Source organism: Muntiacus reevesi, chromosome 3 (assembly GCF_963930625.1).
Source record: "Muntiacus reevesi chromosome 3, mMunRee1.1, whole genome shotgun sequence".
In the NCBI taxonomy this organism is placed as follows: Eukaryota; Metazoa; Chordata; class Mammalia; order Artiodactyla; family Cervidae; genus Muntiacus; species Muntiacus reevesi.
The window spans coordinates 254,630,998-254,654,747 of NC_089251.1; the positions used below are offsets into that span (position 1 = coordinate 254,630,998).

A 23,750-nucleotide genomic window follows, 5' to 3' on the forward strand; every position below is an offset into this window, starting at 1 on the left:
GCCTTCCTCCAGGGGATCCTCCTGACCCAGGGATGGAACGCACATCTCCTGCAGTTCCCAAATTGCAGAAGAATTCTTTACGGCTGAGCCACCAGGGAAGCCCTGTGCATACTATGGTGGTGGTGCAGTCACTAAGTCGTGTCTGACTCTTTTCACTCCATGAACTGCAGCCTGCCAGGCTCCCCTGTCCATTGGATTCTCCAGGCAAGAATAATGCAGGGGGTTGCCATTCCCTTCTCCAGGGAATCTTCCCAACCCAGGAATCAACCCCGAGTCTCCTGCCTTGCTGGTAGATTCCTTACCGACTGAGCTACGAGTGAAGCCCTCCATAATGAATACTATAGTACTTCACTATTCCCAGTGGGTTGAATTTGAGAATGCAGAGGAAAGAAAGGCCAACTGTAAATTGATCAAGGGTCAACTGTAATTGTTTCCACTCTTCTTATAGAGATGATAATATGTGATGTTTTAAAATGAAAAAATATCACCTTTTTCACTATTGTTTGTTCCATTAATAATTTGGGAGGAAGGACTCAGTTAATGTAACAAACCTGCAAAAGATGCTGTTGTCTGTTCCAGATGCCAGTGTTGCTCTGGCTGCTCTCCCTGACTCACTTGCACTTTCTTTTCCTCCCTTCCCCTAATCAGGCTTATTCCTAGAACAGGTTCCCAGAAGGTTGCTCCCTTGTCTGAACCTCCCATTGTTCCCTAACAGCAACTCAGACCCTTTCCTGTGGCATCCAGAAGCCACCAAAGTTTAGACCCATTTTGACACAAGAACCACCCAACAAATGGCCTGTGGTCTTTTCTTTCGCATTCCTGGATTTTGCCTTGCCACTTGTTACTTTTGCAGCCAAGAAAATAACTTAATCCTATCTTTCAGGCCAGATCCTACCTATTTTTAGGTCCAGTTCACGTGCCACTTGCTCTATAATTTCTTTACATTTATTCACTTAAACGTTATTAAGCGTTCATGGTGTCGCATTCTGTTCTAGCTGCTGGAGATACAGCAGTCAGGATGAATCCTTTTGGCATTCTCAAACTTATCTGTTTATACTTCAATTACAGGAACTGAGTTACTATATTTTTATCCCATATGGAATTATAAGCAGCTTGACTGGAGTGGCCCTATTTTGAAATTTCATATCTGGAACTGTGTGATGATTAAACCTTTATATGGGAAGGTAGAATAATAGTCCCATTTGTTGTTTGCTTAACTATATTAAACTGCACATATACTTCTAATTTAATACCATAATAACCTCATAATGAAGTGGGTATCATGTGTGTTATCTCTCTCTTTTAGAGAAATAAGGCTCAAATAAATTAAATAATTTGGGCACCATCTCACATGTGCTAGTGGAGATGCCAAGCGTGGGCCTTTCATACTCAAAGTCTGTGCATTTAACTCTGTATGATGCTAGGTTAGAGAGTAATACAGAAAGAGATGGGGGAGAGGGTTCACTTGGCAAATCCATGGGCCCTCCCTTGCCTGCTGGTATCACACCAAGTGGAAGCTGGGCTCCAGCCGGAGTCAGGATGCTGTCTGTTTCCAGGCCCGCATTCTTCTGGGCTCTAAGAAGCAAAGCATGGGCTACTTCATTGGCAGACCCATCTCCACCAACACATACCACACTGGAAAAGAAATTAAGTCAAAGAATGAATGACATCAGAATAGCTGGTAATAATTTGTGAAGTTCAGACTTTAAAATATTAATCTTATATATTTGCATAATTACTCATAGCTTCAAATATTTCAATATATGTCAATGGGTAAGAAGACACTAGCACTGCACTGATAAAGTTTACTTCACAAGAAGACATTAGTTGAACTTTATTATGGTTCAACTCAAAAAAGTATTCAAACATACAGTCTAAAAGTCAGATGAGTGGCTCAGATGGTAAAGAATCTGCCTGCAATGCAGGTGACCCAGGTTCAATCCCTGGGTCAGAAAGATCCCCTGGAGTAGGGAATGGCTACCCACTCCAGTATTCATGTCTGGAGAATTCCAAGGATAGAGGAGCCTGTTGGGCTAGTCCATGCGGTCACAAAGAGTTGGACACGATTGAGCGACTAATATTTTCACTTTTCACTTTCAAGAGGCATCAAAATACTTGAACATGTTAATTCACATCTGACCTGATATTGCTTTGTTAATATCCCAAAGCATATTATTTTTATTTTGCTTATGTTAATAAGTCATTGAAATTCATTTAACTAACACAAGCCAAAGCATAAAACCCTGCTAATTTTCAATATAGCTCTGAAAAGACAGCAATAAAAATCATGTAAAATACAAAGCTTTAATTTAAGGAACTACTAATTATTATTAGTTATAAATGTTAATTGCAAACCTGAACTGGCTTTCATCTCTTGGATACTACTGCAAGACTGCACTTTTAAAATTAGTGATACTAGCCTTTGACTCTAGTCAGTACTATAATTTTTTTAGGACCTCACCATAAGTACACTACAGGAGGGGTGAGGTGGGAATCCTTGAAAGTCATATAGAATGTCAGAGGTTTTGTCATAGTCATTTGTATTTAAAAGATGTAAAATAACGGGCTTCCCTGACAGCTCAGTGGTGAGGAGTCCACCTACCAATGCTGGAGACATAGGTGTGATCCCTGATCCAGGGAGACACCACAGACCACTGAGCGACTAAGTCGGTGTGACATAATGACTGAGCCTGTGCTCGAGAGCCGGGGAGCCCCAGGTCCTGAGCCCGTGTGTCCTAGAGCCTGTGCTGAGCCAGGAGGGAAGCCCCCACACAGAGAAGCCCGAACACTGCAATTAGAGAGCAGTCCTGGCTCGCCAAACTAGAGAGAAGCCTACACGCAGGAACAAAAACCCAGCATAGCCAAAAATTAAAAAAACAGTAACACTAAATATCAAAAGCACATCAACTGACCCAAAGGGAAAGAGTTTGTGATATTGAGAGCAGGCGCCATGCCCCACGACCTCCCAGGCCCTGCAGAAGAGTCTGCTCATCTAAAGGAGAAGCAGTTTCTTGGCTCCAGCCCACTGCATCATCCAGAAGGCAGGCTTAGAGGACCGCATCTTCTGATTTTTCTAGGGAAGCCACAGGACCTGCTTTGGGGGTAAGTGTCCTAACATAAACATTAACAACTAGCATTCGATGTATTTTAAAACTCTTTTTGCCAAACAGAACAGCCTACAAGGCATAATCAGCAGAGGTTCCTGGTTGCCTAAGTTCAGGACGCTCCAGAAGCTGGTGCACCCTGAGGCTGAGAACGCTGACTCCATCAGCTGCCTCCACCGTGTTCTCAGTCTTCCAGCCCCGGCACCTAGGTGGGGTTCAGGGCAAGGGCTGCACATAGCCTGGGCAATCCAAGGTCCATCCTAATTAGGAGAGATTCTAGGATACGGGATATGACCCAGGTCATGTTTGGCTGGGGATATTATTTTGTGTCTGAACTGATTCCAGCGGCCATCAATGTAGCCACTGATTCAGAGAAAAGTGATTATGCCTACTGAGCACCAACTTCATGTCATATAATATATTGGCTCTTTTTCTTAAAAAATCCATAAAATAAGCATTAGCCTCATCTTTATAAATAGGGAAGCCAAGGTTTGATTTGAATCTTATCTGTATGATTTCAAAGACCTCTACGGACAGATTTTCAAGCATTTTGTGGACTTAACTCCTAGTTCTATGCCTGTCTACCAACCAAGAGTGTGTGGCCTAAAAAGCTCAGGTAAAGTCATCCAACATATCTAACTTAGCACAAATAGCTTGCCTCTTCTGTATCGAATGGTAATATTTGACCCCTGGAATCCTGCATCCAGGTAAAGCATTGTGTACATGTCAGCTCTAACTCCTAGAGTTAGTAGAAATGGGCCTTTCTCGGGACACATGTGTGAGTTAGTTGCTCAGTCATGTCCAACTCTTTGTGACTCCATGGACTGTAGCCAGCCAGGCTCTCCTGTCTGGGGAATTCTCCAGACAAGAATACTGAAGTGGTTTGCCATTCCCTTCTCCAGGGGATCTTTCTGAAACAGGGATCAAATCCAGGTCTCCTGCATTACAGGCAGATTCTTAACTGTCTGAGATGCCAGAGAAGCCCATATGGGAACATGCTTTACTACACAAACCTTTGAAATTTTGTCATAAGGCATTCTGTGGTAAATATTTTGGAACTAAAACAAATGATAATTACAATAATAAAGTAACATTTAATGAACAATTACTATGTATCAGACGTTGTCAGCACTCTCCATGTATTAATTTATTTAATTTGAACAATAACTACACACAGTATATACTTTTACTCCCAATTCACAGATTAGGAAAGTAAGACATAAAAAGACTAAGCAACTGTTTCAAGGTCATACCATACTATGGTTATGTTATAGAATGAGATTTTGAAATAAGACAAGTTGGTCTTAGAAACTATACTATTTGATATATTAGACTCCTTTCCTACATAGAAGACCCAATGAAAATAGCCTTACGAGAGTTTTATTATTTTGGAAATCAGTTTAACAGTAGAATCACTGTGGAATTAAACAGGAGAAAAGAACTTACTTATGTTGACAAATACTAGATCATTAAGATCATCTCGAGATATAGTTATCCAATCTAGGGAATATACTTAATATAAACATGAGTCTAGCTATTTAAAGGCAAAAAAAAAAATAATAACCTTTTAAAATGGGTTCATTTAATCACACTTAAGAGCTACCCTAAAATGTAACCCTTTAGAAGTAGTACACCTTGTGTTTTCAGAATAAACTCTCTCATGCCTGACCCAAAGTAAAGCTTTGCTGCCTAGAAAAGCACAATTGGGAGCTAATATCTCATTTCTCTTTATTAAAAGTGATTAAAAGTTTAAATGGGTGTTTGTGTATTTTGACTATCAACCCATAGCCTTTTTAAAATGTTTATTATTGGATTTTCAACTTAACTTTTTTTTGAGAAGAGATACTTCTTAACCTTACTTACTAATACAGATATCACAATGGTGATAGAATGTCAATGTAAGCCGAATAATACCTAGATTCTCATAAAATCAAATGAAGGAAAAAACCAATTCAACAAATTAAAGTTTTAAAATGCTGTGAAACAAAATAATAAAATATTAGTATATGTATCTTGCCTGGAAAATTCCATGGACAGAAGAGCCTGGCAGGCTACAGTCCATGGGGTCACAAAGAGACATGACTGAGAGCCTACCTAAGCACATACAATATATGTGTAACTGCATAAGACCTACAGATTAGCTTAACCCTTTTCACACTTACAAATGCAACTGCTTCTGCTTCAACTCTATGCATCCGATATTACTCTTTTCTTTGCCTTTACAAAACTTCCTGTTCATGCCCAGTATAGAGAAGGCAATATGGGAACTGACAGGGTTTCCTCGGTGGCTCAGATGATAAAGAATCTGCCTGCCATGCAGGACACCTAGGTTCAATCCCTGGGTAGAAAGATCCTCTGGAGAAGAGAATGCCTACCCACTCCAGTATTCTTGCCTGGAGAATTCCATAGACAGAGGAGCCTCGCAGGCTACAGTCTATGCTATTGCAAAGAGTCAGACAGAACTGAAAACACATAATACATGGAAATGGACGCCCCTGCAAACTCCAGCAGTGGATCTCAGACACACTGGAGTTGCATACCAGCTGTCATGAGGACTGATCCACTGTTCCTGCTGGCATTAGGAATATATCACGATGTGTCTTCATAAACACATAAGCAACTCATTAAAAAAAACTTCAAAATCTTAATAATCTTCTTAAACGTTATTTACTAAATCATTTTGCTTCTGAATAATATCATAGAATCTCTCTAGGATCTTAATCTCTGACCTATGTCTAAAAACCTTTAGGTGATTTCCTCCTCACTCCCTATCTATCAGTAGCTCCAGTAGAGACAGGCAGAGATGCCTTAGGCTCAAGTTGAGCCCCTCTTCCATCAAAATACCGAAGAATCCTGGGGTTACCTCATCCTGTCCTTGAGTCTTTTATATCAATTTCTTAAAAGGTACTCCTACAACTACTCTGCAAACAGATTCAGGAACAGGATGCTCATGAATGTAGTGTGTTCCACTTTCAAGCAATTCTACTTGTTAGAGAATTGTTCTCTGGAAGTGCCTACAGAAACTGTTTCCACTGTTCTCATATATATGCCTTTCCACGTAATTCTAAGTAGAATGACTTAAAATGACCATTTTATTAAGATAGTTATCCCAACCACCATTTTAGCTCCTGTTGAAATAACTGGACTCAAAAAAACCAAATTAACTATTTAAAGGATCTTAGAAACAGAAGACTTCCAAAAGAAATTTTAAATTATTATAAATCCTAAATTAATTGGCATGCTATAGAGTGAAATCACTGGAGCTCAATTAACATAATGGCTAGGTAAACTATTTGGTGGGAAAAAAAATGTAGGTAATAACTAAAGGATCTACAGATCTTGTAGTGCCACACTGCAAAATAACACCACCTGCCACGTGGAATAAATAAGAAGCATGTTCATGTAAAGAGAAAACATTATTCTATTGCACTTAAGCTATAGTTTTTCATCATTCTGCAAAATTCTTCTTGATCCTTGCACAGTTAATTACCAATGGACCCTATTTATAGATAACGCATTTCCCGAACACTTCATAATGTTAATAGGCAAGACAAGGTGTAATACCTACAATATCTGTTATTCTTATTATAACCATATTTTAAAGCAAGGACTTATTTGCAATGCAACATCTCTTATACATTCACAAGCTGTGAATGGACCACGTAGCAAATTAAGGTAGGTAGCTGGTAGGCATGATTCCCCCAATTACTTCTCTTAAATTGTATACTTGCAAGGTAATTTCCTAAATGTAGCCTATTAATCAATCTGTCGAGCACAAAGTATAAGGCTCTGCAGTAATCTCCTACCTCATATCCTTCATGCTCAATATTTATAGACCATTGCCATCTAGATTCACTCCCTTCAATTAAATTCCTTTTTTGAAAAATTATGTTTTACTTACCGAACTTTCTTCTTTATCCAATATTTTTTTCCTCACCCCAAAATATTAAGGATTTCTGAAAACTGACCTTGGTAATGCTACAATCTGATTGCATTACCTTCCTCTCTAACACAATCTAATAATTTTTCAGGAGGAGTAAAGCCTTTCATTACAGTTGAAAGACCCAAACGCCCTTCCTGATATTGTGAGCCTACTGCTGCCCACCCCACCGCCATCACCATGTGACAGAATAATTCACACGCCTGCCACCTTTTAAAACTCTGAAACACCCACCCTTGCAAAAAAATCTTCCCTAAAAGAATAGGCTTTTAGTCGTGTACATCAATCCAGCACTTTAGCAAATTGATTCACCTACATTTTTAAAACGTCAATTGAAATATATGTCACTTGCCTTGTTTCCAATGTTTTCATGCCAGTGAAAAATTTCTACACATGCCAGCAATGTACTGAAAACAAGTTTCTAATGCCTACTATGAATAACACACTTATTTGGTAGCCACTAAATTATAGAAGATAAGTAAAACCAGCACATCTTTTTTCATCCTGAAAAGAATGCATTTGTTTTTGTAAAATATTTACACTCAATCATAGCCAAATTAACCTGGGGGTAGCTATTAATACCATCAATACATTTGCAAAAGAGGATCATAGTATAATTATGCCATATGACCAATATATTATCTTCCATCAGTGCTTTTCTAGACACTCACAGGGTTAAAGCCAAAAATTAAGAACTCTAGATGTAAATATATGCTCATAAGGTAAGTATGAGGTAGCACACGGTAACTTCCCGGTACTTATATTCACATCCCTCCTTGGGTGTTTCTTTGCACAATCCTGTGAGGTAGATGACTGTGCCATATAACATTATCATCATCAACTGTTACTACACATACATGAATGAAATACTGCCTCACCACATCCATCACAAACAGCTAAAAACTCTAAGTTCCAAATATGCGGCTAAAAACTAATGAAAATATTTAATAACATAAGCTCTATGGTATATGTAGATGAAGAACACAACCTACCCATCAAATCCCTGTAGTTCACATTCTTTGAGTAGTGACAGGGCATGCCCTTCATATTCTGTTACTATATTAGAAGAGGAAACAAAAAAACAGGAAAAGGTAAACATTTTACATAAATGATCTACACTTTTTAACTTGGTTTGGCAAAATAATATGCTAAACATATGGCCAGGTCGTAAAGCAAGATTTATTCTTGAATATTTATATTTTAATCATGGCAAGGAGGATTAAGCGTGACTTGCCCGATGTGTTTTATAGCTTTATGTAAAAGAGGGTCATATATTTATTCCAACTACATAAGTCATTTGGGAATATCCCATTAGATAATTTATCTTGGTGCCTGTCAGTTTAGTGTTCCCTAAATAAGACACATTTCCTTTAAATCAGAAGCCTAGGAGCAGCAGTATTTTGAAAATAAGGCATATTAGCTGGCATCAGATAGTCAATGTTAAATCGCTTTGGCAACCTTACATGAATAAATTACTTGAAAGGTTAGTGTAAGATTTACATACTAGAAGAATGTGTGTCTGGAACTGCTAGACTAAAAAGAGGAGGAGTTGGATGTGAAAATGGGAAGCCAAGCCAACACCAATGATAACAGACCCAGCGCCAAGGAGGGTGGCGCACGGGCCCACCAGAGCCCAGACTCTCCGAGGAAATGAATCTGTCACTCCCCATCGCTGTCTCTACACTCACGATGCCCTATACACTATTGCAAATGCCAGTGAAGACAGGATAAACTGGCACACTGCAGATGGCACCAAGCGGTCCAACCGCATTTAGCATTTTCTGGGGCAGCTCTGCCAGAAGAGACAGCCCAGCTGGATCCACCCATCAAAGATTTCTGCTGACTGACATGACACTGCAGATGGATTTTTTGTGTAAGAATGTGCATCATTATATGCGAGATTACATTAATTTTTCATGCCTGTCTGTCCCTGGTGCCAGCATGGTTCAAGCTTTTCCTACAATGTTTTTAGATATTGTTAAAAATTATTAGTCTTGGTGTCTAAAAGAATCATTGTGTACCCAGCAGCGTTACATTGTCATTTTCCCACAGTTTATTCAAATGCTGTTAACATTCACAGGAATAAAACCTCTCTATTAAATTCTATTTAGCAGAAAGTGACAAGAAAACAAAACATAAAATATCAACATCGATAAACTTAGGTTATCATCAATGAAGGTGTGCTGATCATTCATCTGTAACTTCAGTAAGTAGCTGCAACCTTAAAAGCAAAATAATAAAGTGTCTTACAAACACACATTAAGAATAATTAAGGGTATTAGGGAAAAAATATTTATGCTAAGAGTCAGTTTATCAAGTCTTGGTTTTATTCCAAACATTGCTTTGGTAAAGTTTTTCACATCCAAAACAAAATTAGCATTAAAATTATCTTCTAGTTAAATGATATTTTTACTTACAAAAAATATGAAATAATAGTCTGTTTCTTCCTCTCATCTTGCAGGTGAAAGGTGACTATGTGTGTGTGCGTGCTAAGTGGTTTCAGTCATGCCTGACTCTGTTCGACCTTACAAACTGCAGCCCACCAGGCTCCTCTGTCCATGGGATTCTCCAGACAAGAATACTGGGGTGGGTTGCCATGCCCTCCTCCAGGGGATCTTTCCAACTCAGGGATCAAACACATGTCTCCTGAAATGGCAGGCAGATTCTTTACTACAGAACCACCTGGGAAGCCCCATTTAGAAGGAGTAGAAGGAATCAAAATGTGTCTTTATACAGAATATTATGGGCTCTAGAAGCAGAAAGAGCCAGATTCAAATCACTCCAAATAAACATCACCCTGGGCTGCCATTGGAAGCTGCAGTATCACAAGAAAGCTACTAGCCTCTTCTTTCAGCTACTTTCCTTTGACAACCTGACTGACACCTCTCTTATAGAGAAAATTTGGAGTTTTCATTGTTTACAACTCTTTGAATGCACAGTTCTCACTGCTGGGATCCCTATACACCTGAACCTTCAGTGTAAATATTACTTCTTCAGAAAGACAATATTGGAGAAAAGTAATGTCCTGAGGTTGATATTGATTGGTGGTAAGGAAACAGGCTAAAGTTAAACCAGATGAGTTTTGATTCTAACATAAAAGAAACCTTTCTTGGTTTGGTGAGAAAAGTCTATAACAGGGTAAGATACTGAAATGTCGTTTTCTTTTCTGTCTCGTAGGTACTTCAAACTTAGTAAGTTCAAGTAGCAGCCATCATTCTCACCTTCAAATACACTGCCTCTCAATTACATCATCCTTTCTAGTGTTCCATCATCCACTCCTCACTACCCAAGATAGGAAATGTCTTCTTTCTAGAGTATCCCTTTCTTTACTCTCTGCAACCACTGTATGCCCAAAGCCATTTCTTTCTGCTTTTTAATTATGCTGCTGCATCCCAACATTCCTCAAGTCGATGCCCTAAACCCAGTCACCACCATTTTTAATATGCAAACTACATCAGCCTTTCCTCCAGCCCCCCTCTATTTACCCACTCTAGCCAGAATGATCTTTCTTAACCATATGTTTGATCATACCTCTTCCCTACATAAACTCCATTGATGACTATTCATTGTCCACAGGGATAAATTCCAACTCCCAAACTGATATCCTAGTATTAGAAATGGATTGGTCATGTATATCCATAATTATTCAAGGGATAATAAAAAGAATTTTTCACCCATAATTCTCTCTCTCTAGCTGGATCTGATTTGTGAACATTTACGATCCAGATTTTTGTTAACATGTAGGTATAACTGGGAGGGAGTAATGCCTCAGCCGACTACCATCATTTTTAACAGTTTTATCAGATCACCTAGCTTTCTGCTGGGTGAAATCAGAAGCAATAGGAGGTATCTCCATGGAAGGGAAGGCTTCAAATAGAGACATAAAGAGCCAAAGGGAAAGAATCAGAAGAAATTTGGTAAAAGTGTCAAAAGCTAAACACATCATCTCAGAAGGAGGGAAAAAAAGTGACAATAAACCCTACATTCTTTACAACTCTGTCCAGGGTCAGACAGGAGGTAAAATTATCTGGTGACAAAGCACTCCCATGGGCCCTGAACTGGCAGAGACCAAAGCTACATTCAGAGAAGTGTCTTTGACCATGATAATGATGATGAACATAACAAGGTCTAGGAGCTGTGTGACTATAAAGATTGACTGAAGAAAATGGAATTGCCTGTCTTGAACAAGTGAGATCAAGGGAATACACGATATCTGTTTTCAAACACCTCAAAGATTGTACACACAAGATGGCACACACTTATTGCTAGTGGTAAAGAACCCGCCTGCCAATACAGGAGACATAAGAGACACGGGTTTGATCCTTGGGTCGGGAAGAGTCCCCTGAAGGGCAGCATGGCAACCCACTGCGGTATTCTTGCCTAGAGAATCCCCATAGACAGAGGAGCCCGGCGGGCTCCATCCACAGGGTCACAAAGAGCTGGACAGAACTGAACCAAGTTAGCAGGCACAAAAGATAAACGTCAACACGGAAAGTCACAAGGAGACACATCAGCTCACAAGTTCTTCTTGCAGTTTACATTTCCCACAGATGTTTGGCAAAGGGTCAAGTAGGTTTGCAATCCAGCTAATACTAGATTAGATTAGATTATTCAACACGCTAGGTGACTTTGGACTACCTCAGTCCAGAAGAAAGAGCACCTGTTAGTAAGTGAGGACAAAGGAGGTGCCTTTTTCTAACATGCAGAGGCACAGTGACTGAACTCCAGTTGAGAGCGCCCATCAGCGTTGTCCAGTAACAGCACGCGCTGACTCCACCTCATGATGCCCAGGCCAGGCTGTGAATGCCCCAGGAGAGGCACTTCTTCCACGAGGAGTGCCACACTCCTGCATGCCACCATAGGAGAGAAATTTAACTAGATGGCTTCCACTGTTCTTTCCAGTTTAATTTCTCGGTTGCCTTGATTTTTTAAATCTTCTTGTTCTATGAGTGATCCTATGATGTCCAGAATTCCTCTCACACCTTTAACAGTGTAATTCTTAAAGTCTTCTCTGCTTTGAGAGGAAGAGAAAGAAATGGCATCATATGCCAGAATGGGCTTTCCACTCTTGTTCTTTGATTCATGTATCAAGTTATTAGGAATAAATAACTCTTTTTTAAGGTTCTTCCAGTTCTTCTGATATGATTATTAGATAAGATAGTGCATTGAAAGTAGCAGCAGAGGGGAGATGCTCCTTTAGCTCGACTATGTCAAAAGATGCTGATCTATATTTAGAAGGAGTTAGGCTTTCAGCACTAACCAAAATGAAATTAATATACTATTATTCATGTGGTGAGAATCTTTTTTTTTTTTAACTGGAAGTCTGTACCTTTTGACACCATTCAACCATTTCACCCCCACCACCAAACCTCTGGAAATCTGTTCTCTGTATCTATCTATGTTCTGGTTTGTTTGTTTGGGGCAATTTTTTAAAAATATTCAACATATAAGTGGGATCATATGTCTTTGTCTTTCTCTGACTTATTTCACTTACCATAGTATCCTTAGGGTCCTCTTATATTTCCCCAAATGGTAAGATTTCCTTCTTTTTTATGGCTGAATAGTATTCTGTGGCATGGCATGTACATGTGTATGTGTATAGACACACACACACACACACACACATATACATATACACACATTTTCTGTATCCGTTCATCAATTAATGAACACTTAGGCTGATTACATGTCTTGGCTATTGTAATGAAAATAAAACGTAATGAAAAGTAAAAGCAAATATAAACAAATGGGAACCTAATTAAACCTAAAAGCTTTTTCATAGCAAAGAGAACTATAAACAAGATGAAAAGACAACCATCGGAATGGGACAAAATCTTTGCAAATGAAGCAACTGGCAAGGGATTAATCTCCAAAATATACAAACAGCTCATGCAGCTTAATACCAAAAAACAAAGAACTTGGTCAAAAAATGGGCAAAAGACCTAAACAGACATTTCTCCAAGAAGACATACAGATGGCCAACAGACACATGAAAAGATATTCAGCATCACTAATTAGAGAAACACACATCAAAACTATAGTGAGGTGTCACCTCACACTGGTCATCATAAAAATGTCTACAAACAATAAATGTTGGAGAGAGCGTGGAGAAAAGGGAACCCTCACACATTGTTGGTAGGAATGTAAGTTGATAAAGTCACTATGGAGAATAGTACAGAGGTTCCTTAGAAAACTAACAATAAAACTACCATATGACCCAGCAATCCCACTCCTGGGCATATACCCAGAGAAAGCCATAATTCCAAAAGATACATGTGCCCCAGCGGTCCCTGCAGCACTATTTACAATAGCCAGAACATGGAAGTGACCTAAATGTCCATCAGCAGAGGAATAGATAAAGATGTGATGCATATATACAATGGAATATTATTTATCCATAAAAAAGAACAAAATTGTGCCTTTTGAAGAGACCTGGATGGACCTAGAGACTATCATACAGAGTGAAGAAAGTCAGAAAGAGAAAAATAAATATCGTATATTAATGCATGTATGTGGGATCTACAAAGATGGTACAGATGAACCTTCTTGCAAAACACGAAGAGACACACGATACAGAGAAGAAATGTATGGACACCAAGGGGGGAAAGGGGAGTGGGATAAACTGGGAGACTGGCATTATATGCTTCTCTGTATAAAACAAATACTAATGAGAACCTACTGTATAGCACGGGGAACTCTATTCAGGGCTCTGTGGTGACCTAAATGAGAAGAAAATCCATAAAAGAGGGGTTATATGGACCCATATAGCTGATTCACCTTGCCGTACAGCAGAAGATAACATAACATTGTAAAGCAACTATGTTCCAATAAAATGTTTTTAAAGAAATAACACTGTAATGCATATGGGAGTACAGATATCTTTTGAGTTAGTGTTTTTGTTTCCTTTGGCTAAACACCCAGAAGTGTGGAATTGGTGGAGCATATGGTCTGTGTGTGTGTGTTCCGTCGTGTCTGACTCTTTGTGACCCCATGGACTGTAGCCCCCCAGGCTCCTCTGTCCATGGGATTTTTCAGGCAAGAGTACTGGAGCTGGTTGCCATTTCCTGCTCCCGGGGATCTTCCCAATCCAGGGATTGAACCTGCATCTTCTGCATTGGCAGGTGGATTCTTTACCACTGAGCCACCAGGGAAGCCCTTGTGATGAATACATCTTGTTACAAGTTTTACATCATGCCTCATTATACAGCACTCTCTTAATGAATTCATCATCAGATAGACTTTATTATATAATTCATAGTCCATTTGGAGTCAGTGGTACACAGAACATACGTTAAAACAATGGTCACACTGGACATGCAGAAAATTTGTACTCTTTCTGCTTTACTGTTTCATAAGACATACTTTTTAAAAGTGTAAGTTGAATCTTATTATTACATAATTTATGAAACTAAAATATGCTACATTATGACCATGTTTCTATAGCACTTTACAATACACAAGGTAGTTTTAAATATATAACCTTATTCAAACTACAAAATTATACAGTGAGATAGGCAGGATAAAATTTTTCAGATAACCACATGTTTAGTGTGTCTTTCACATAAAATAGGTAAACATTTAAAAAATATAAATATTAAGCTAATATAAATACCCAAATGGTTTCATAAACAAAAGATGTAATTTTATAATTTTGCCTGCAGCAGCAGTGTTAGGCAGCTAATAATTAGCCATTCTGCACAAATACATAAATAAATTCTAAATTTGCACTTATGTAATATTCTAATTTTATTTTATGTTAAATGTAATATTTGATAACATATAAACTTTAGGGCATAAAGCTTCTAGACATAATATTTTTCTCTGCAATACAATTATTAAGAAGGAGAGCACATTCCTATCATTTCCTCTACCTTAGTTCAAGTCTCGTAGGCTGGTTTTCTTTCCTCCAGTGTCTCCCTCATGTTTTCTGATCTTTATCCTGATGACATAATCATCTTCGCTAAACTAAATTACGACACCGTGATAAAAATTGTACAGCACCGCAGGATCAAGGCACAAACAGTAAACTCCCACTTGTAGCACTAAAGATTTATCCTTAATCTGGACTCAGACTTCCTCTTATGTGCCTTGTTGGGAGCCTTCCCAACTTCAGTTCAGGTGTCCTCAGCCTTTAGGAGAAGGGGGTCCCACTGCATCCCCTAGGAAGGGTCTTGCTGCTTAAGAAAGCACTCCAGGTGCAGCACATGTAATACATTAGGACAGTCAAGTTAACCAGAAAAAGGTTTTTTTTTTTAGAAAAAGTTTTAATCCTCATTCAGGATTAAAACATGTTGAATCTCTCACATATGCACACCTCTTCTCATCCCACTAGATTTGAATAAAGAACCAAATTCACTGGCAACCATTGTACAATGATGGAAAGGACCATATTTAAGATGAAGCCAAGGTTCATGAAAGAAATACCAAAATACGATGGGCACAGCACACACAGGCATACCTATCCATCAAATCATGAGATGTAGGTTTTAAACCTTATTTACATGGTGAGATCCATCTCCCTTGTTTGCAGCTAAGCAAAGCCAGGTCACTCTGGGCACCTTCCTCGGGAACTTATAACTGGGACTAGGAGATTCCAAGTGCATTCTGGCCTTGTATCCTGAGTAGGTGTATGCAACACTCTTCATCAATTAAAATTCACTACACATTTATATTATCTGTTAACTGTAAATAGAAGCTACCTAGAAGTAAAACCAGAAAAACTGAGGGTGTGATTCACAACAGCATCAACCCTCCTCACCTCATCCCCTTGGAAAAATAAGAGTCTCGAAGGAATCAAAGCAGCTGCCTGGTGGTCTAGTGGCTAGGATTCGGTGCTTTCACCGCCGCGGCTGGGGTTCAATTCCTGGTTAGGAAAATCTTTGGGCTTCCCTCATAGCTCATAGTTGGTAAAGAATCTGCCTGCAATGCAGGAGACCCGGGTTAGATTGCTGGGTTGGGAAGATCCTCTGGAGAAGGAAATGGCAACCCACTCCAGTGTTCTCACCTGGAGAATCCCATGGATGAAGAGCCTGGCAGGCTATAGTCCATGGGATCACAAGAGTTGGACACACAACTTAGCGACTAAACCACCACTGTCAAGCAATCAAAGGAATTTGGTCACCAAATTTTAACAGCTGAAAATGATTTTAATGTCTTCTTTCCATGAACTTCAGTATTAGCAAATTTCTGTTTTTCTGTATACAAACCTAAGCACCTCTCTTGTTTTAGACAATGATTTTAAGCTTCTGGCTTCTCCAAATTCATCTAAAATCAGCAGTTAAGTGCTGAGTTTTGACCCAACCAGCAGGGGTCAGAGTCAGAACAAAAACCACCTAATGAAGGATTTCATGGAAGACATCTAACATTTAAGTGAGCAAAAATCAATCACTGCTCAACTGCAGAGATAATGTGCAAACAGCCAGCATCTCAATGAAGATACTGAAACACGATAGCCCCCTTAAACACGATATCTAGTAACTTTTAAAGTCTGAAAAAGGTCTAAAGAGATAATAGTGCTACTCTAATAAAAAATAATACAATGGAAACAAAATAATTGAATTATAATCCTGTAGCTGGCTGCAGTAAGTTATCAAAGCACATAAACAAGCTTTAGATATTACAACTGGCTTCCTAAATTTGACTTAAGAACAAACTCAAGGTTATCTTGCTTCCTCGAGTATGATTTCTCTTTTAAAGGCGAAATTATGTTCTGAAAATACTTACTTGTTACATCAGTCTTTATTCCTGCAATCTTCAACAGTGGTTCAACCTTTTCATAATAGACCTGAGTAGCTTCTTTTTTGTGGCTTTGGGGGTTAAGAAGTATTTTTAATGACTTTGGTCTGTTTGAAAAACCTAAGAGGAAATATGAAGGCAGAAATTATAAACTCTCTGTCAGCACTTTTTTCTTTCCCTTTAAACCACACACTAAAGCAAGTTAGAATGTTATACACCTATTTAATTAGTATTTGCTATTTTTATTTGAAATCCTGGCAAAAGCTTTCCTGAATACAGCATTATTTTCAAACATTTCACATTCCCTAGCAATGAAATAGGAATATCTCTCTTAAAAGTTAAGTCCTGAGTTATAACGAAGCATTTTTAACCTGTGAAGGAAGGTGTGAATGAAAACAACTTTGTGAATATTAGATGATTTTTATGTATATTTACCAAATCACCAATAATAGTGAATATATCCAATGTTTCTTAAGCACCTGTTTCTGGGCGGGGTGGGGGCAGGGGGAGCAATGGACTGTAACAAATAGGAAAGTCCATTTCCTCTCCTTGGATAAATATGCTCATTATTGGAATTGGGTATTCCAGTGACCCCAGGGCTACCCAGGGCTGACCTGCTGGTGAGCTCAGGGTGGAGGATTCGGGGCTAGGTCAGGGCCAGCTCCAGAGCAATGCATGCTGGGAGTAGAAAAGAGGGCTTAGGTCAGAGTTCAAACCTGAAAGGGGGCCGGAGGGAAAGAACTCTTCCCTGGGGAACAAGAAAAGCAACGTCTCTCAGCGGGATCTGGGGATATGGTGCTGCCTCACAGTTGGAGCTGAGATTTGATACTACAATTTTCTGGGCTTGCAAGATGCTTATCACTTAGAGCCCAGTTGGAGCAGGTGCAAAGCAAATTTTCTGTTGTTAGGAAGGGGCAGGAGGGGACAGAGGAGCCAGAGGAAAGCTGACTACTATTTCCTTCATGGTAAGCTGCTCTCACTGGGCCATGCTTCAAGGTTAGAAAAGCAGTTCCTACCATCCATTTTTAATGAAACCGTTACAGAAGCCAAAAGAAAAATGCCCATTACGCTCACGTCAGTTTTTGTGTCTCCAGCAGAGACACAAATTTTTCTTACCGTAATTGATATAATAAAAAATGTTCAACGAATCATATTGTTTGAATTCAGGGATAGTCTTGGCTGAGGACCAGACAGGACGATGCTGAAATGAACTCCTTGTTCTTCTGTAATGGCTCTGGGTTCCTGTTTTGGTGAGAGGTCTCTGCCAATCTGCCAACTATCCAGTCTTGAAACCTCAAAGCCATGCTCAACCCCTCCCCCCCCCGCTTCAATCAATTCCTATATTCAAATGAGTGTCCGGATTGTGTGGTGATAACTGTTTGCTTCCATGCCTCTGCCCTTCCGGGCCGTCTCTCTCTGGCTACTCACAGGTGTCTTGCAGCATCCCACTTCTGCTGCATCCTCAGACCTTCTAGCTCCCAGCAATCCTGGTTCAAAGCTCCAGGGCCTATCTCTGCCTGAGGAGCACACCTGAACCCCTGAAAATGACATCCAGAACCTTCTCCAACCAACTCCAACCTATCCTTGCTCCTTCCTTTCTCACAGATTCAAGAAATACTTACTAAGCATTTGTACTGAGTACTGGGAAGAAGGGAAGTGGTTCATATGTGGCTCATACTTCAAAGGGGGAAGACATACCCACAAACAGAAACAGTACAAGACAGAACAGATCTGTTAACACAGAGGCACAAGGTGGCCTGGGAGTGCAGAGAAGAGGGGCTCGTTAGGATCTGAAAAAGGGCTTCCAGAGAAGGTAGCCTCTGAGTAAGGCTCTGGGCTCAGGCTGCTGCTTTCCACCACCTGCAATTCCCTCCTGCCTCACACCTCATCCTCCCCCTTCCCAAACAGCAAAAGGAGGGCCAGGAAGAAAATACCAAGGCGTGAGACCTGCACAGAAAACGCTAGAAGCAAACTTGGCGCAGAGGGTTTTCTGTTTCAGTCCGGCTTCCTCTTCATGATCTAGACCCACTGTATCACTTGCTGAACACCAGGTCTGTCCAGTCCTCCTGCATTCAGCCTCCCTTTCCACTCCGCCTCATCTCCAATCCTGTGAAAAGGCGACCACTTATTCATAGCTCCCTTCAAATACCACTTCACTGAAGCCTCTCCTGATCACCAACAGATTCACCTCTCAGGCTTCTTGCTCCTAGGTTATTTATCTTCTGTCCGTCTGTTATCTATTTTTTATATCATTTGTACAAAAATCTTGGATACAAGACTCAGTGTCTCAGGATCTCCACTGACCAAACCTGGGGCAACATAAAATGGAATAAAGACAGTAACACACCATACATACTATGGTGCACTATTTATAATAGCTGGAACATGGAAGCAACCTAGAGGTCCATCAACAGATCAATGAATAAAGAAGTTGTGGTACATTTACACAATAGAATATTACTCAGCCATAAAAAGGAACACATTTGAGTCAGTTCTAGAGGTAGATGAACCTAGAGCCTGTTATACAGAGTGAAGTAAGTCAGAAAGAGAAAGACAAACATTGTATACTAACGCATATATACAGAATCTAGAAAGATGGTATGGAAGAATTTATTTACAGGGCAGCAATGGAGAAACAGACATAGAGAACAGACTTATGGACATGGGGAGAGGGGAGGAGAGGGTGAGGTGTATGAAGAGAGAAACATGGAAACTCATATTACCATATGTAAAATAGATAGCCAACAGGAATTTGCTGTATGTCTCAGGAAACTCAAACAGGGGTTCTGTATTAACCTGAAGGGGTGGGGTGGGGAGGGAGACAGGAAGGAGGTTCAAGTGGCAGAGGATATATGTATACCTATAGCTGATTCATGTTGAGTTTTGACAGAAAACAAAAAAATTCTTAAAAGCAATTATCCTTCAATTAAATAAATAAATAAATTTAAATTAAAAAAAAAAAACTCTAGGAGCCAAGTTTCTTTAAAAAAAAACACCACTAAATATACACACAAAGAAAGAAAAACTATCTTATAGAAGAAAAAAAATAAATACAGAAAAAGAGTTAGAAAATCAATATCTTTGACCATAATAATAATGATGGATCTAAGCAAGAATCAGAGTAGGCAACGGCAACCCACTCCAGTACTCTTGCCTGGAGAATCCCACGGATGGAGGAGCCTGGTAGGCTACAGTCCATGGGGTCGCTAAGAGTCGGACATGACTGAGCGACTTGACTTTCACTTTTCACTTTCGTGCATTGGAGAAGGAAATGGCAACCCACTCCAGTATTCTTGCCTGGAGAATCCCAGGGACAGAGGAGCCTGTTGGGCTGCCGTCTATGGGGTCACACAGAGTTGGACACAACTGACATAACTTAGCAGCAGCAAGCAAGAATCAGCAATGGATGCTAAAACCATCAGTGATGACAGTCAGTTGAGGAACAAAGTATTTACTTATTATTAAACTCTGTCCCTCCCTATTCTTCTATTTACAGATGATAAAAAGGATATTTACAGTAGGGAAAACTGGCAGACACCTCCCCAGTCAAGCAATCAAAGCTAACGACACTCTGAGTGATACAGACAGACACACGTGTCTCATGTACACCATGCCCAGCACTAAGACACGCAACTTCTGCGGGACTCCTGCCCCAAATGCATAATGTGGACCTGATATGATGAAACATTCAAACCCAAGTGGAAGAGAGTTCTCAAAATACTTGCCTTAGACTTCTCAATGCTGTCAAGACTATGGAAGACAAAAGCTGAGGAACTGTTCCAGATTAAAGGATACTGAAGAGACAACAACAAAATGAGGTATGTGATTCTGGATCAGGTCAAAACAAGACTGCCATGGGCAGCATTAGTGTCCTTTAATGAGGAAGGGCTAAGCAGATTAATCTAAGGCTCTCTTTTATTAAAACATGACAAGGACTAGAACTTGTTCTCAACCCCAGACAGTCCAGACTAAGATCTAGTTAAATTTTCCCTTACCTGGTAAGTTTGTTAGAATACTCATATTTCTCCAGCAGTAACAGACCCAGGAAGAAAGCTGTCTAAGCACCAGATGGAGTCCCCAAATGCTGTCATACAAACCAACTTTTATTCCCCCCTCTTCCTAGATCATGACTGTGAAGGGATAAACGTTCATGGAAACGAAAAACAGTCATTGTGGCTTGTGAGGATAAGCACATTCTAGCTGAAGGTTTGCAGACTTTAAATGTAAATGTATAAGAGTGCATGCTCTACATCCCATTCAATCTCTGGGACACAAACCTAAGGCAGGAAAGGGGCTAAAATTATTTTTAAAGACTTTCTAAAAGGATTTAAGCAAAATAAGTTTATTTTAAGCCTCAGTTAACAATAGTAATGAAAGCTAAATTAATCAGAAATGTCCTTAGGCATTCTGGGCCAATCAAGGGGTTTTTAAATACATGTCAACAAAGCCGATTTTTTTTTAAACCAGAGCATGTATTCGTTTTCTCACTTCTCTTTTTCTTTTAGATGAACTTAACATGATGACTATGAAGCTAAAGACTAAGTATACATGAATTAGGTAGCAATTTGATGTCAAAATTTTGAAATCAGAATGGAGATTTCTACCCAATAAAGTAGGACATTTTTAATGTCTTTAATTAAGTGGAATAAAGAGATATAACTAAAAAAGCCCCAACCGTCTCTCCATCCACACTCCCTCCTCAAGCCTCCTCCTATTCCACTCATTTTCTTGAATTCCTATGTGGCTTCTGCCAAAGTGCCCTTGAATCTGCTCTCCCCATGAGCTCCCCACCTGTACCGTCTGCCATCGTAACCACTTTGCCCAGTTAATCTCCTCTTCTCTTGTTCTGACCTCGCCTCAGTTATCGCTTTCTGGGGAAAGCAGGAAAGGCTATCATGACCTCCTTGGCTTTATGACTTCAGCTAGGTCATTTCCCCCTTATCATTTATTCTCACAAATCCATGTACTTCCCAATCTTGATTGGTACACACCACTGTAACTTTACATCTATTTATTAGTTAATCTTCCATATTAGACTGGAAACTCTCTTGGTTTTCCTCCAAGATTTTGCTCATGAAGAATCATTCCACAGGGCAAAATAAAATGGTGTCTGGAGTTGAAGAGAGTGGGGGACGGTGTCGGGCCAGCGGGCACACAGAGAGCGCCTTAGAGGGATGAAAGTCTAGCTGAGGAAGGACTTCAGGTAGCAAAGCCATGTGTAAAAGATAAAAAGTGCGTGCCAGAGTTAAGACTGAGAGCAGAGTGGTGTTGAGAAGAATCTTACCCCAAACACACAGAGCTCTATGGATTCTGTCCTTCCTCCAGTCACAGCCAAAGTCAAGGAAGAAGTCAAGTTGCTACAGGTGTTCCAAAGCCTCTTTCCCGCTGAGTTAACCACCCAGTGTTGGAGTCTGAATCCAGGTCTAAGGCACTTGGTGACACTCTTCACCAAATGACCTCAATACAAATGTCTCTGTATTGAGAACCACACACACAGTAGTTTTCTGTACAGATTAAAATACACACACTGTCTTCTGAGAATTCAAAATCTCACCAGTCAGTTCATTCCCTGACACCCGTTCCCTTCCTGAGACACAACTACTGGCATCATTGAGAATCTATTCTGTGCACATATGAAAATGTATGTGAGTGCCATCTTAGTTTATCCAGAGCTGCCTAGTTTTCTTCGTATGAACCTCAATTTAATTAACTAGTTCTCTGGGGATAGGTATGCAGGTTGTTTTCAGTCTTCCTTTACTGAAAATAATGCTGCAATAAATGTCATTTTGCATCTATTTACGGAAAACTGCAGATCAAACTTCTAGGAGAATCACTAGATCAAAGTATATGTACCCTTGAGAGTGTATACTGCCAAATTACTTGCCACTGAAACAATTCAGAGTTGTGACCAAAAAAAAGTAAATGCTAAAGTAAAAGTAATTGATCTTAAACCTTGGCTGCTCCATTTGCCAAACTGTGTGACTTTGGGTTATTGTCTAACTTTTCTGTTCTTCAGTTTCCTCATCTGTAATACGGGCTAAGAGTACCATTCACAAAAGGTACATGTGATGATTAAATAAGTAAATATAAAGTACTTAGGAAAGTGCATGACACACAGTACTCAGTTTACCTATTATTTTTACTACCAACTTACACCACTAGGAACTTAAGAGTGTCTGTTTTCTTACATCATTGTAAACCTTGCATATTTTCAATTTTTTTGATCTTTGATAATCTGAAGGATAAAAAAACTGCACATCACTCTAATTTCAATTTATATTTCTCTTATTATAAGGGGGGGTTGAGAAACACTGAAAAATGTTTAACAGTTGCTTCTATTTTTCCATGAGCTATAGTTTATATCATTAGCCTATCTTTAAAAATAATATTTGTATTCATTGTCATGTTAATTATAGTAGTGCTCCATACAGTAAGAAAAATCAACCTTTTGTTAGATGAATTACAAATATTTTCCCCAGTGTGTCATTTAGTGATTTTCATTTTATTTATGCTATTTTTATTTTTACGTGCCTGTAGTTGAATATATCACTTCTTTTAAAGCTTCTGGCTTTTGTATCATATTTAAAAACTCCCTTTGTGACAAAAAAAAACTCTGTATCTTTCTAATAATTTGATGGTCTCAATTTCATATTTTATGCAAGCTGACCTTAACTTTCTTCCAGATTGCTATCTATCTATCTCAACATCATTCATGACATAATCCATCTTTCTCCCACAGGTTTCAAATGCCACTTTATATATATTAGGTCTCTGGATGTGTTTGAATCTAAGTGTCTTGTCTGAGATCTATTGACTTATTCTTGTCAGTATCATAAATATTAAATATCATCGTTTTAAATATCATAGTTTCATAACATGACTTAATAACTGGTACAGTTGGTCTCTCTTTACTACTTTTAAGAATTTCCATGTCTATTTTTACACATGATCTTTAAAATCAGTTTGTCTAG

General features: G+C 39.3%; 1 protein-coding gene across 2 annotated transcripts in view; it reads right to left on the bottom strand.

The window, feature by feature from the left end:
* CERKL (ceramide kinase like) overlaps positions 1-23,750 on the bottom strand; it is a 128,836-nt gene that overhangs the window by 15,919 nt on the left and 89,167 nt on the right. The window contains exons 3-5 of one of the 2 annotated variants that reach the window (XM_065931876.1): positions 16,768-16,899; positions 8,037-8,100; positions 1,493-1,635 (exon numbers count right to left, since the gene is read on the bottom strand). The exons of the other annotated variant lie outside the window; for it this stretch is intronic. Coding sequence (XP_065787948.1) covers positions 1,493-1,635; positions 8,037-8,100; positions 16,768-16,899 — 339 coding nt within the window. The remainder of the gene's footprint in view (positions 1-1,492; positions 1,636-8,036; positions 8,101-16,767; positions 16,900-23,750) is intronic. 2 annotated transcript variants of the gene reach the window in all.